Raw genomic sequence first — 13,947 nt, forward strand, 5'->3', positions numbered from 1 at the left:
CCCCTCCTCCATCTCTACTCTCAACTTTTTGCTTAGTTTCTTATTGGATTTGTGTTGGCGTGCCAGCGTTTATTGTGAAATCCAGCCCAAACCCTAATCCGGAAATTCATTTGTTTGTAGGTCCAAAGACCCGAAGTGAAGGTAGAAGACAATTGTGGGCCATCTCAGTGGATGACATGGTGTTTGACTCAGAATCCATGGAGACTGATGATGGAGTTCCCTATATGGAAACCTTACCTGACTTGGAGAAGAAGTTGCAACTTGTTGATGAAGAGCTTGTATGATGGACTCGAACCCTAGTTTGATACATTTTGGAAGGTTCTTCAATGCTAGGTAAGTCTCTAGGTTGAGTTGGGAAAAGCCCCTTTTGGAAAATTTGAAGTTTGGAGTTCAAAACCCTGATTTTTGGCCCTACTATCAGTGTTGGTCGATCACCTTGGTCAATCTGACTGACCAACAGTGACAGGGGTTGTTTTGTCAATCCCTGTGTTTTTAGCTTTTTGAAGCTCTATATATTATAACTTCATGTTAAACTGCCCCATAATGTTCTAAAGTGTCTAGAGAACGTGGAAAGCCACTCTTAAGCACTCACATTGGAGCTTTGGAAGATCCTCAACCAATTACCAAAGTTCTTCGGCGAATCTTGTTCTTTAAGGTTGGTAATCACTCATACTCTCTCTTTGATCTACTCTCTTGTTGATTTCTTCTTATCTCTATGATTAAGAAGAATGTCTTGTATCATTGCAATGGCCTCTTCTTCAATCTCTATAGTTTAGAGTGAATCTCCATTCACTCTAATGTTTCTGTGATCTACACAGTTTGATTTTAGGGAGAGAGGTTGTGTGAACTTCATGAATGTGTGATCAATCTAAGTTTTGATTTCTAAAGCATGTTAGATTCATGCCTAAGGTAGTTTTTAACTATGATCTATTATTCTTTTCTTCCTAGAGTGAATCCTTATTCTCTCTATCCTTTCCGTAGAATCTGCGGATTGATTTCAATAGAAGCCTAGTTTATGATTAAATTAAAATTCTATTTCAATGGCCATTGTTGATGCTTAAACTGCTAGATAACCTTAGTACTATTTTAGAATTTTCCTTGAAATTTTGGAGTGTTTCAAATCCCGAAAGTTGAGTTTTAGATAAAAAAAACTAGGGATTCTGTCCATACAGTTACCTTGGTTGATCAGAGCGACCAAGCCTGACCAACCAACAGTGTCAATGACAGCAAGGTTGCTCTATTTTAATTGCATGAGAAATGATAGATTCCAATTTACTGCCTTATGGTCTTATAAGTGGTGGAGCTTTCCTAGGGCCGGGCCGTGGCCCGCGCCGGCTGAGTTTTTGTAATTTCAGTACAGATTTTCATGTGTGAAATATCAGTGTTAATTTCCCTAATTAAAAAAAAAAATTAACGGTAAAGACTATGGGTAGAAAGGTCATTGTAAAAAATTAGCTTTTAGGTTATTTGACAACTTCATCAATAAGATTTGACGTCTACTCACTTGGTTATGGATTGATTACATTCTTGATTATTTTAATTTTTACAGAAACTCCAGAGCGAACAATTTTTTCCATGAGGACTATTAATACTGAATTGTGGAAGAAGATGGAAGATGGTTCTTTTACAAACTCTATGATTCTATATATTGAAAGGGAAATTACAAAAAAAGATCGGTACATAATTAATCATTGAGGCTTTTTGCAATCTTAAAGATTGTTGAGTTTCACTCTGATATTGACATTACAAATGTGTTGGGCTTTTCAATTTTTTGGGGCTAAGAAATTAATATTATGGTATATTCTTTTTAAAAAAATATTAGGGGTAGAAACTTTGTTATTATTATTTGCCTTCAATCTACTGCCACCATACCTGGGGGGAAGTTAGTCAATTTGCACGTGAAGGTGCACAGAGAGAGACAGAGAGAATTGCTTGCATTGCAGATGTTTTGACTTTTGCGTGATCATGAAGGTGGATTTAAAGGATGCTTTGCAAATCGGATCGAAGCAATGCTTTGCTCTTGAAGCATAATTGCTGGTAATTAAAGAGGGTATTGGGTTGGCAGTGGACTTAGGGAAACTTCCACTTGCCGTTGAATCCGATTTGGCATTGGCTATTTCCTTCCTTGAGTCTAATCAAGTGGCTCAAGAGAGGTTCACGAAACTAATTGCAGAAAATTTAGAGGCGTCTGGAGTGAATGGTTCATTCAATTTTGTCAAGTATACAGGATTGCAATTATTCTGTTGATTGGATGTCGAAGACGCCCTTTCTGGGGCCAATTCTGGGTATGAACAAAAATTTTCACTCATTTGTTGGTTAGATTTTGAAACTGCCCAAGAGCATATGAATCCACTACAGCTATTAATTTCATTTCTGTTCTTCAGTATTTCTGTGTGTTGGAATTTGTAATAATCAAGCCTGTCAGAGCATAGGCATATATAAAGGAAATCAAATTATTAATAAGGGAAGAGAAGCTCTGAAGGAGACGTGACATGTACCAGCAGTGTGTAGATAATTGATCCCATTTGCTAGATTGCACATCCACTATATAGTACAGGAATGGCTGTAAGCTGCTCTGACACAAGCTAGCAAATTTCCCCAATATGAAGCTTCTGTCTGAAAAGTTGACCAACATGTAACTCGGCATAACGAAGATGCAGGACAATATATCTATAAAGGTGCTAGCTGCAAGCGAAGAAACACAAATCCAAGGCTGAACTTAAAAACGGGCGCATATTATAAAGATTAGTGCATCTAAACAAAAACATCATGGTGGACTTGGTCAATTGCGTTTCCAGTCTCTGAAAATATAGAAGGGTGTAATCACATTTACTAATGAGTGTGTTATTTACACAGCGACAGGAGTCGGTGCTGAAGGAGTGACCCTATTTTCAGCAGGAAGTTCCACGAATTCAGACAGAATTGCTCGGAATTCATCCCCACTCATTGTTTCTTTCTCAAGGAGGACCTCCACAATCTTATCCATAGCCTCACGGTTGTTTCGTATATGAGTCAAAGCAATCTCATATGCACTGTCAGAGATTTGCTTGATGGCAGCATCAATGTCTTCAGCAAGTTTTTCTGACATTGAATTCCTCGCCATCATTCTCATTATAACATCTCCATTTTGTCCTGACGAGTCCATGAGTGACCAGGGTCCAATTTCTGACATACCAAATGTGGTTACCATCTGCAAGAAAGACAGTCCATGTCAAGTAAAGGAGATCAAAGCAATTAGCAGTACTAAGAACAAATTTCCACTGCCTTGATATCTAGAAATTGACTCTGTATACGTGCTTTTCAACAAGAAGACAATGTCAACACATGGTACAAGTATTTCACTAACCTGCTTGGCCAAACCGGTGATCTGCTGCAAATCTCCAGCAGCACCCGTGGTCACCTCAGGTTCACCAAAGATCACTTCCTCAGCAGCTCTCCCACCAAGTCCACCAACAATTCTTGCAAACAATTGCTGCTTAGAGATCAGGGTTGGGTCATCTGCAGGGATGAACCATGTCAGGCCCCGTGCTTGGCCACGTGGAATTAATGTGACCTTTTGTACAGGATCATGTCCAGGCGTCAAAGTTCTATAGAAATAACAGACAAAATGAATCATGATATTAGTAGTGTGAAAGTACACATCTGTATCCGAACAGAAACCTAGTCACAAGCACAAATAGTCTGAAGTTTCCTACGAAACTGAAGGAGTAGCTGTAAAATTTAACTTTTAACCAATGAACAGAAACATCACTCTCATAACAACGCAAGGCAATAAACAGCTCAACATCCACAGAGTTCATTCAGAGCAATTGAGCTTAAAAGCAAATTTGTTGCCCGTGTGAGGAGGTGAGGAGGTTTCCACGTTCATGGCAAAATATTAATATGACAGCAACTCAAAGGTGGCCAACTACTGATACAATTCTGCTATTAAGGACCATTCGTTCAGCCTGCCCAAGGGACCGGCAGAACTGACACAAGAAGTTTCCTCAAGTCCAATAGAACATAATCAGATGAGACATTACTATCACTTTCAGCAGACAATGGAACACTATTTATTGATCAAAAGCTGAAACCATTACAAAGGAAAAACACGGGGAATGCAGGAGATTTAAATGCTACTATAAACACAATTATTTTCCTTCATTAAGTATATGATTTTTGTGCACAAAAATGTGCCACATCTGTTTGAATCATGCAGAAACCTTTGTCAGGCAAAAAATCAAGCATCTACTTTAATGTCTACCAAGAAGTGATGATAGGCAGTTAACTTCAAAGGTTATGATAAAAATCGGGTGCAACTGAATCACTACACAGTCAAAATTACTTTGAATAAAAGGATGCTGTAAGGGAGACGGAATGGATGTGCAGAACCAGGATAAAGGATAAATAGAATACAGAGACAGAGATCAGGTACAACTTATTTCATTAGCATGAGATTTCACACGAAACAAGAAGAATGATACAACCCATGACTTGCTTACTCATAATTTCTCTCAACCGGAGCTCAGTAATGGTGATGCCTACATATATTATGCTTACTTCTTTTCCTCCGTTATACTGTTATTTATTAATATTAATATCAATTCCAGCTGCATATTAACAATGAGACTGAACAGGATTTTCACTCAAGACCAACACCCAAACATGTTTATTGTCGTAGCACCCCTTCCGAAAGCCTCCAAGAGGATCACAAATTGTTGGTTGACCATTAGGAGTTCAATTCTATTAGTAGTTTTGGTTCATGTAATTTTCTATTTCGTGTTGCCAAGTAAGGGTATTTATGTAATAGTGCTCTTTTCACTAAATTATAAATAAAGGGCTTGGGATCACACTGATCAATCCAAGCCAATCTACTACAATTGATTTTCCCAACATGGTATCAGAGCCAAAAATTGATTAGGGAAGAAGAAAAAAGAAAAAAAAATTCAGAAAAAAAGAAGTTCGATTCTCAGAAATGAAGCAACAAGAAGCTCGTTGATCTCTCTTACCTCTTCCCCTGCAACTATCACCATCATAAAACCACTGCAGAAGACCGTCGTCTACAACCGTACATCGCCTGAACCTCATCACTGCTATCCTTTTTTCTCTATTACTTGCAACCTGAACCTAAAATACCAGAATATAACCCTCTGAATCTCCTCTTCTTTTTTTCTCTATCGTTTTCTGCAGCCTAACCATAGAGTCATTAAACTTTCTCCATCATCGAACTAGAAAACCCTCCTCTTCCGCTATTGAACCTCTCCTTTTCCTTTTCTTTCTCTATCGTTTTCTGCTACAGCCTTTAAATCCATCACGCGGGGGGAGGGGAAGAATACTTAGCCAACGAGATCAAGATCCTAACCAAACCATGGTCTCAATCCCTCCTAACCTACAGTTCTACCAAAATAATAATAATAAATCCCTAGATTTATTTGAGTGGTCAAGCTATTCAATTTTGCGATCTTTCAATTGTTTCAAAAGGGTGAAAGTTAAAGAACAACAAAAAAAATTTTGAAAATTTGGCAACCATCGATGGTACTACTGCTCTCACTAGCTCCGAAAATAATCCCCCTCTTGCTATTCTTTCGGTAAGAATGATGGAACAAATTATTCGATCTGGTCTCGATCTACACACCTATCTATTGTTGGAAGAGGACTTGTTGAACACATTACAGACACTACTATCAAGCCTACCACCACAGGTGTTTCTCAGGATAAATGGATCTTAAATAACTACTCTTATTATATCGTTCCTTTTGAATTCCATGAATCCAAATATTCCCGGTGGATGATACCTTTTACTTGATACCATAGCCCAAATCTGGAAGGCTACTACAAAAATATATGGACAATTAGGGAATGATGCATAGGTTTACCAGTTACAGAAGAAACTTCATGAGACTACCCAAAACGAACTGTTGTGCCCCAATATTATGTTAAGTTGCGATCTCCTGGCGGAAGTTGGACCATTTTGGGGATTATCAACCCACTAATCTAGATGATGTGACTACTTAAGGGCCTGTTTGGTTACATGAATCCAAAGATTTCAAATCTTTGGATTCATGAATGCGAGATTTATACCCGTTTGGTTGTGAAAATCTCTAGATTCATGAAATGTAGAAATTCATCCTTTTACACTAAAAACGTATAGGGTGAAATCTAAAGATTTCATCCCTACTATAAAAATGCTAAACATTAGCGCATTCACAAAAATCATAGATTTCATTCCACATATTCGGTTAACTAAACAATTAATTTTATAAATTATGACGCCATAGATTTACAATTTATAGATTTGAAATCTCTAGATATTTGAAATCTCCAGACTCATGTAACCAAATAGGCCCTAAAGGAAGCACGTTGATAAGATTCGGGTATATGACTTCTTGAATGCTTTGAATGTGGAGTATGATCAAATTAGGGTACGAGTATTGAGTCATTCTCCCTTTCCTTCACTAATACAGTTTTATGCCTTTGTTCAGCGTGAGGAAGGCTGTTGATTAGCCATGCTTCATGTTCCTATTATGGAGAAACCAGCCTTACAATTTGTTAGCACCAAATCTGGTTCGATCAAGGAGATTGTCCAATGTGAGCACTGTCACAAACCATATCATAACAAGGGCAACTGTTGGAAGCTCAATGTGAAACCTACTGATTTTGAGCAGAAAAGGGCACAAATAAGGGAAAAACCAAAGGGTAATATTTATGAGAGTGTTCTCACAACACCCTCTCAGCAGACATTGGTTTTTCATATGAGGAATTAGCTACTCTACGACATATTCTACATTCTTCTACTACTGGAGCAACCTCTACTACCGCTTCCCCCACCACCCATACCAAAACTTGCCTTGCTACTTCAAGTAACACTTTTACAGGCTTTTATGTTTCTTCGGTTTCTACTCCTTCGATCGTTGATACAAAAGCCACAAATCATATGACAAGTTCATCCTCTCTTTTTTTTACATTATTCTTCCAGCTTCCAGGAAGGATAAAGTTCAAATTCCTAATGACTCTTATTTTTCCGTTGCTAGAAAAGGGACTGTTCAGCATTCTCCATCACTTTATTTGTCTAAGGTTTTACATGTCCCTACTTTTTCTAACTTGCCCTCTATTAGTAGTCTTACACATGACTTGAATTGTAAAGTGAACATATTTTCCATCTTACTATGTCTTTCAGGATTTGGTAGCAAGGAAGGAGATTGGAGGTGACAAACTAGATGATGGACTTTATCTACTGGAACCGATTGGAGGATCCACTTCTTCTTTGGTTGCATCTTCTCATCAGGTCCATTCGGTATGTCAGACATTCATCAGTGGCATCGTAGACTAGGTCACCAACTCTATGAACTCTTAAGAAAGTATTTCCTAATTTAGTTTCTTCTTGTAATAAGGACAATTTTTTTTGTGAGGCTTGCAATTTTGTGAAGTAGACTCGTTCTACTAATTTACCTTCTCTTCATAATAAAAAGTATATTCTTTTGTGTTAATTCATACTAATGTGTGAGACCATTGCCGATGTGTGTCTATTACTAGCTATAGATATTTTGTTACTTTTGTTGAATGTCACTCTCGTTCTACGTGAATTTATCTTTTAAAACAAAAAAAAATGAAGTTTCCTGATGTTTTCATGATTTTTGTAGTATGATTAAAAATCAATGCCACTGTAAATATCCTTTACAGTGATAATGATACAAAATATATCGATGGTAAATTTCAAAGATATCTCTTTAACTCTCGCATGATACACTAACTAGTTGTGTTGATATAACTGCCCAAAATGGGGTTGCCAAAAGGAAGAACCGACATCTATTAAAGATAGCCCATTCTCTTCTAATTGCTATGAATGTCCTTGACCAATACTGGAGAGATGCTATACTCATTGTGTCTTACCTTATAAATAGGATGCCCAGTAGAATACTTGGTTTTAAATGTCCTAATGAGATTTTTAAGCGAAAATGTTAATTTGTTATTCCCCCAAAAAAATTTAAATGCATATGTTGCCAAAATCACAATCCACCAAAGTAAATTGGCCCCCCACAGCCTACGCTGCATATTTTTGGGGTATTTTTCTACTTAGAAGAGGTACCAATGTTATCACCCTCCTTTTAGGAAAACCATTGTGTTCATGGATGTAATTTTTAATGAGTTTCGTTCGTACTATACACCTCTCCAAGGGGAAAGTCCAAAAGCAGAGGTGTTATTTTATAACTCTAGACCTTCTTACCACACACATAGACCCCCACACACCACCACAACATAACTTAGGAGTTCAAGAAGAGTTTCCTAACTGGGGGAGACTTGGCCAGTATATCTGAGGACTCTAATTATCCCCCTCTGTTTTCCGAGCCATGTGAAGAACTTGGTCAAGGGGAACCATTCTTGTGAGGCACACTATTGAAGTCTTTCAAAACAAGATTTACCATAATAAGGTGGTGCAGACTTATCAAATGAGGAATTGCAATCGAACAAAGTAGGTGGATGGATAAGGTGAAATCAGTCCCTTGCTCCAAAATCAGACTATATTGTTCCCCAAAAGCATCTTCTTTTGATTTTCCTATTAGTGTTAGAAAATGAGTTAGATCTTGTACTCAGCATCCCAGAGCTAAACATGTTTCTTACGACTCTTTGTTTAACTCTTTACCATGATTTTATATCTTCTCTATCATCTATTTTTGTTCCTAAAAGTTGGCAGGAAGCCTATGCTAATAAGAGATGGAAGGAAGCTATGGTAAAGGAAATGCAAACAATGAAGAAAAATGATACTTAAGAGCTGGTTACACTTCCTCCAGAAAAAAAAAATTATAGGCTATAAATGGGTGTTAGTTGTTCAATTGAATATGGATAGATCAATCAACAGGTTGAAGTTTAAACTAGTAGCAAAGGGGTTTACCTAAGCCTATAGGACTGATAATTAAGAGACTTTTGCCTCTGTTGCATAACTGAACATTGTTAGTTTTGTGTCTATAGTTGTGAATTACAACTAGAACTAGCACCAACTAGATGTAAAAAAATGTTTTCTTGTATGGGGAGTTGGAGGAGGAAGTCTATATGGAGATCCCATATGGTTTCTCTGATGACAATATTGAAAGAAAAGTTTGTCACTCGAAAAGATCAATTTATGGGTTGGAACAATCTCTTAGATGCTAGTTTGGACCCTGCAGAAGGTAGTGACATCTATTAGGTACAAGCAAAGCAACATTGATCATACACTGTCTATCAAGAAGTCAAACACCAATATTGCATTACTCGTTGTTTATGTGGATGATATTGTCATCATAGGGAATAATGGTGAGGAAACATAAATGTTGAAGGATTTTTTTGGCAAAAGATTGAGATTAAACTTTAAAGATCAAGGGAAGTTATAGTATTTCCTAAGAATTAAGGTGGCTTGATCAAAGAAGGGTATATACCTATCCCAGAGGAAGTGTGTTCTAAATTTATTATCAGAAGTAGGAATGTTGGGGTGTGAAACAGTTAATACCCCTATTGAGGTTGGAGCTAAACTTAAGGAGGAAGGAGAACTAGTGGACAAAGGAAGATATCAAATGCTAGTAGGGAAGCTTATTTACTTGTCCCCAACAAGGCTAGATATTGCTTATACCGTAAGGATAGTGATCTAGCTCATGCATTATCCATATTCAACTCATATGAAGGCTGTTACCAGAATATTGCAGCATTTGAAGGAAACTCCTAAAAGAAAAATACTTTTGTCACCCATTGATAATCTAAGGGTAGAAGCATATACACTGATGCAGATTCAGTTGGGTCTCCTAATAGGAAGTCAATTTTAAGTTCTTATATCTTTGTTGGAGGTAATCTAGTTACTTAGAGAAATAAGAAACAGAATGTGGTAGTTTATCCAGCACAAAAGCTGAATATAGAGTTATAGTTCGTGGAGTTTGTGAGCTAATATGGTTGAAAGGTCTACTAAAATATACTAGAGTTCAAGTTCCTAACCTTATGATGTTGTATTATGACAACAAGGTTGTCATTAATATTACCAATAATCCTATACAACATTATCGAACTAAGCACATTGAAATTAATAGATTTTTGTCAAAGGAAAACCGGAATAAGAGCTGATCTAGTGTCTTTTGTAAGGTCTCAAAACCAAGTGGCTGATATTTTCACTAAGGGTTTGAAGGAAGGAGATTTACTTACTATTGTAGGCAATGGCATTACTAACATCTATGCCTCAACTTGAGGGGAAGTGTTGGTTGAGTTCCATTAGGAGTTCAATTCTATTAGGAGTTTTGGTTCATGCAATTTTCTATTTATTATTGCCCGAGTTAAGGGTACTTATATATAATAGTGGTCTTTTTCACTCCAGATAAATAAAGGGCTTGGGATCACACTGATTAGTTTAAGCCATTCTACCACAATTGATTTTCCCAACACAAATTATGGAAATCCGTGCATTGGATCAACCACATAAATCAATTTGCTAAACATGACATCTTTTCTAAACCAACAATTCCTATTCTAAAAACTCAAGACTACCTCTGATTTACCTATAAAGTTATTTGCTACTCATAATAGCAATTCAAGCAAATATATCAAGTACCTAAAATGTTTTACCAATTTATCTACATCTCCGTGTAACAAAGGATTTCTAGAACCGCCATGATATATTAACACTTGACTAGGAAGCCTATTCAAATGCATAATGGACTCTAGATGTCTAAGACAGATTATTCTGTTTTGCTGTCTCTAAAGTAATGGATAACAAATGTTTGATTTAGTAGTTGTGATGCAGGTAAATTCCAAAATAGTTTGATTTACTAGTTGTGATGCAGGAAATTCGGAAATCTATCGCAGGAAGGAACTATCAGTTCACCAGATGATGCCAGGTGCTGATATTGTTTAATCAATAAAGTAATGGAACTAGCATGAAACCAAAGGCAATCTCAGTTGCTCACAAGTTGATGGTACTACGAGATCCCCAGTTTGAGTAGCCAGTGAACACAAAAACAAAACCAACAACAAGAAGCCTGTTACCAACAAAATGGGGCTGGCTATATTGATCCTTGCTTTCCAATCAGCTCTATTTGAGGCATACTAAATAAAAGGCCTAAGTTACGCACATATCCTTTCTCATCGCTTCTCTGACATGAAATAATTCCAGCAAGTGGTAGTAGAAATCATGATTCAATAAATGAGAAAATTACCCACAAATAGCATGACCAACTTCATGGTATGCCACCAAGCTTTTGCTCTTCCCATCTGTCATTACTGTTCCCTCCATTCCAGCCACAATCCTATCAATTGAGTCATCAATCTCCTTGGATGATACCGCAGTCTTTCCACGACGACCAGCCAATATAGCAGCCTCATTTAAGAGGTTTGCAAGATCTGCTCCACTAAAACCAGGTGTTCTCATGGCTATCACCTCGAGGGAAACATCCTCGTCAAACTTCTTATTGCTCGCATGAACCATTAAAATTTCAGTCCGTCCACGAACATCTGGAACATCAACAGACACCTGATATGGAGAAGAAAGCAGATATCAAATGTTTCCCAGAAGTTAAAAGCAGCTCCATCAAGGCATTGATGGACAGGGGAAATAGACATGCTGGCTACCTACCTGTCTGTCAAAGCGCCCAGGCCTCAGTAAGGCAGAGTCAAGGATATCAGCACGGTTGGTTGCCGCAATCACAATGATACCAGTGTTGCCCTCAAAACCATCCATTTCAGTCAAAAGCTGATTGAGGGTCTGCTCCCTTTCATCATTACCTCCTCCAATCCCGGTTCCTCTTTGCCGACCAACTGCATCAATTTCATCCACAAACACAATGCAAGGAGCATTCTCCTTTGCCTTTTTGAAGAGATCACGAACACGGGAAGCACCAACACCAACAAACATCTCAACGAATTCAGAACCTGAAATAGAGAAAAATGGGACACCTGCCTCACCAGCAATAGCTTTGGCAAGCAAAGTCTTTCCAGTTCCTGGAGGACCAATTAAAAGAACACCTTTAGGAATACGTGCACCAATTGCTGTGAATCTCTCTGGTTTCTTCAGGAACTCCACAACTTCCATAAAATCCTGTTTTGCTTCATCTACCCCAGCAACATCATCGAATGTGACACCAGTGTTCGGTTCCATTTGGAACTTGGCTTTGGATTGCCCAAAGGCAAAAGGAAAGCCACCAGGACCTCCAGGCCCGCCCATTCCTCCAGATGAACGCCTTGACAGAAGGAACAAACCCCCAATAAGTATAAGAGGGAATGCCAAATTTCCAATCAAGTTAAACAAAAGAGAACCAGAATCTTCCTGAGCACTGTGTGCTGCGAAATCAATATTCTTCTGTCTGAATTTCTGAAGGAGCTCCTGGCTGAGTCCAGGAAGCTGCACCCGCACTCGCTGCAAACGGTTTCCCAACTCAGGCGAAATGGCTTCGACAATGGCAATGGTCCCATTCTCATAAACATCTACTTTCGTCACCCTATCTTTATCCAAATACTCTAAAAACCTCGAGTAAGACATCCGTGAAGACGATACACTTTGGTCGTCAGCATAAGCATTCCCAGTACCCAACAAAGCAGGTAAAAGTCCCGCATTTCCTAGCAAAACTTTTAGAATACCTCTTCTCCCTTCAACCTGTCTCTGATTCAAAGACGCTTTTACCAAGATCGATTTGGATCCCTTGGCCAACGAGGACAACCCAGTTGAAGGAAGCAAACAATTCCTCCCATAGATTTCTTTGGCCAGACTAAATTTAGTGCTGCAAGTAGATACCCCATTGGCAACAATGGTTGCTGGTGACGGAGCCATCTAAGCTGCACTTCAGAGGAAAATTAAGCAAACATAAACAAAGAATACAGAGGTTGGTGTTAGGAATACAGAGAATGAATACAGAGAATTCCATCAATTGCAGAGTATTGAATGGCAAGGTAGAGGAAACCGAAACCAACCAGAGAACAGAAATTACGAATAGATTAATTATTCACTGGATAATAAAACTCCGACAAAAACTCGAGAGGAGAATTATCCTCACTAATTCATTTTATTTTTTTTGGGTAAAAGGTTTATCCTTACTATCAAAGAACGGTCTTGGGATTATTCAATTCTGGGTGTCGGTTTCTTCAAATTATGGAATCGAGAAACACTCCTAGCGCAGTTGCTAGCAGTGTAAAATGGTAATAGCCCATCCTACCGGGACATCTTGGGTATAACTAACTAGTCCTCTTCTCCACCCTAGCATATATGTCTACGAAAAGTTTAAACAGTCTGATTCGGGGGCTTATATCAGGCACCCAATAAATCCAAGTAATTCATATTTTACACCAGTCTCATACGTACCTAGCAGGAGCAAGTGAAACGGATGCACGTTCAGATTTCAAATTGGGAAGAGATGAGATAGAACGTTACCTTTGTGAAGGATAGCGCAACGGAGATTCTTCAGGACCAAAATGACGATATTCGCTGATTGAGCTCCCAAGGGTGGAGAGATGGGAAGGGAGGTATATGGATTATAGAGGGAGGTAGTCAATGTGGTTTGGAAATTGCATACGTGTTTAACGCTCAATCGCTTTTGTTCAGTCCTAACACTTCGATATTTTCCTCCTTATTGGCCTTCCTAGCTTCATAAATGTAACCACGTATACCAACTCCCATCCACTGAAATTATTTAAGAAGTGAAATTGCGGCTTATAGAAATTCACCGTTGCCTCTCTTTAAGTTGGGAAGATGACGAAGGCCAAGAAGAGATCCGTCTTTCACTTGGGCCTACGCAAGAATCATATCTTTTTTTGACAAGAAAATAAAAAAATCTGGATCTTTAGTGATATAATCCATATTGAGACTTTGCATCTGACCCTGAGGTTTGGTTTTTGTCATTTTTAGTCCAAAAAAATTGAGACTTTGCATCTACCTCTCGTGTACTATAAAAAAAATCAATATAAGGACAAATTATCATTTTTTTGACCAATTTGCCCTTATTATTAATTTTTTTAATTTAAAATTTT

General features: G+C 38.1%; 1 protein-coding gene across 3 annotated transcripts; it reads right to left on the minus strand.

The window, feature by feature from the left end:
• Nucleotides 1-2,714: 2,714 nt before the first annotated feature.
• On the minus strand, nucleotides 2,715-13,534 carry LOC149005186 (ATP-dependent zinc metalloprotease FTSH 2, chloroplastic-like). Of its 3 annotated transcripts, none has more exons than XM_089167905.1 (5): nucleotides 13,352-13,534; nucleotides 11,564-12,754; nucleotides 11,148-11,461; nucleotides 3,347-3,587; nucleotides 2,715-3,190 (listed from the first exon to the last, which is right to left on the minus strand). In XM_089167905.1, exons 2-5 carry the CDS (start codon nucleotides 12,752-12,754, stop codon nucleotides 2,849-2,851), a joined length of 2,088 nt encoding a protein of 695 aa, XP_089024031.1. In that variant the 5' UTR covers nucleotides 13,352-13,534; the 3' UTR covers nucleotides 2,715-2,848. The 3 variants fall into 3 exon arrangements, with proteins under 3 accessions (XP_089024031.1, XP_089024030.1, XP_089024029.1); XM_089167904.1 differs by having other exon boundaries at nucleotides 11,564-12,764; XM_089167903.1 differs by having other exon boundaries at nucleotides 11,564-12,759; nucleotides 13,352-13,533.
• Nucleotides 13,535-13,947: the final 413 nt, after the last annotated feature.

This window comes from Hakea prostrata, chromosome 9 (assembly GCF_041222555.1).
Source record: "Hakea prostrata isolate BN-2017 chromosome 9, UWA_Hpros_2, whole genome shotgun sequence".
Lineage (NCBI taxonomy): Eukaryota > Viridiplantae > Streptophyta > Magnoliopsida > Proteales > Proteaceae > Hakea > Hakea prostrata.

Coding starts and splice junctions, on each gene's coding strand:
- LOC149005186 (XM_089167905.1), bottom strand. CDS start 12,754: ATGGCTCCGTCACCAGCAACCATTGTTGCCAATGGGGTATCTACTTGC. Junction 11,462..11,563: donor CTGGGCGCTTTGACAGACAG/GTAGGTAGCCAG, acceptor TCTCCATATCAG/GTGTCTGTTGATGTTCCAGA. Junction 3,191..3,346: donor TCACCGGTTTGGCCAAGCAG/GTTAGTGAAATA, acceptor TCTTTCTTGCAG/ATGGTAACCACATTTGGTAT.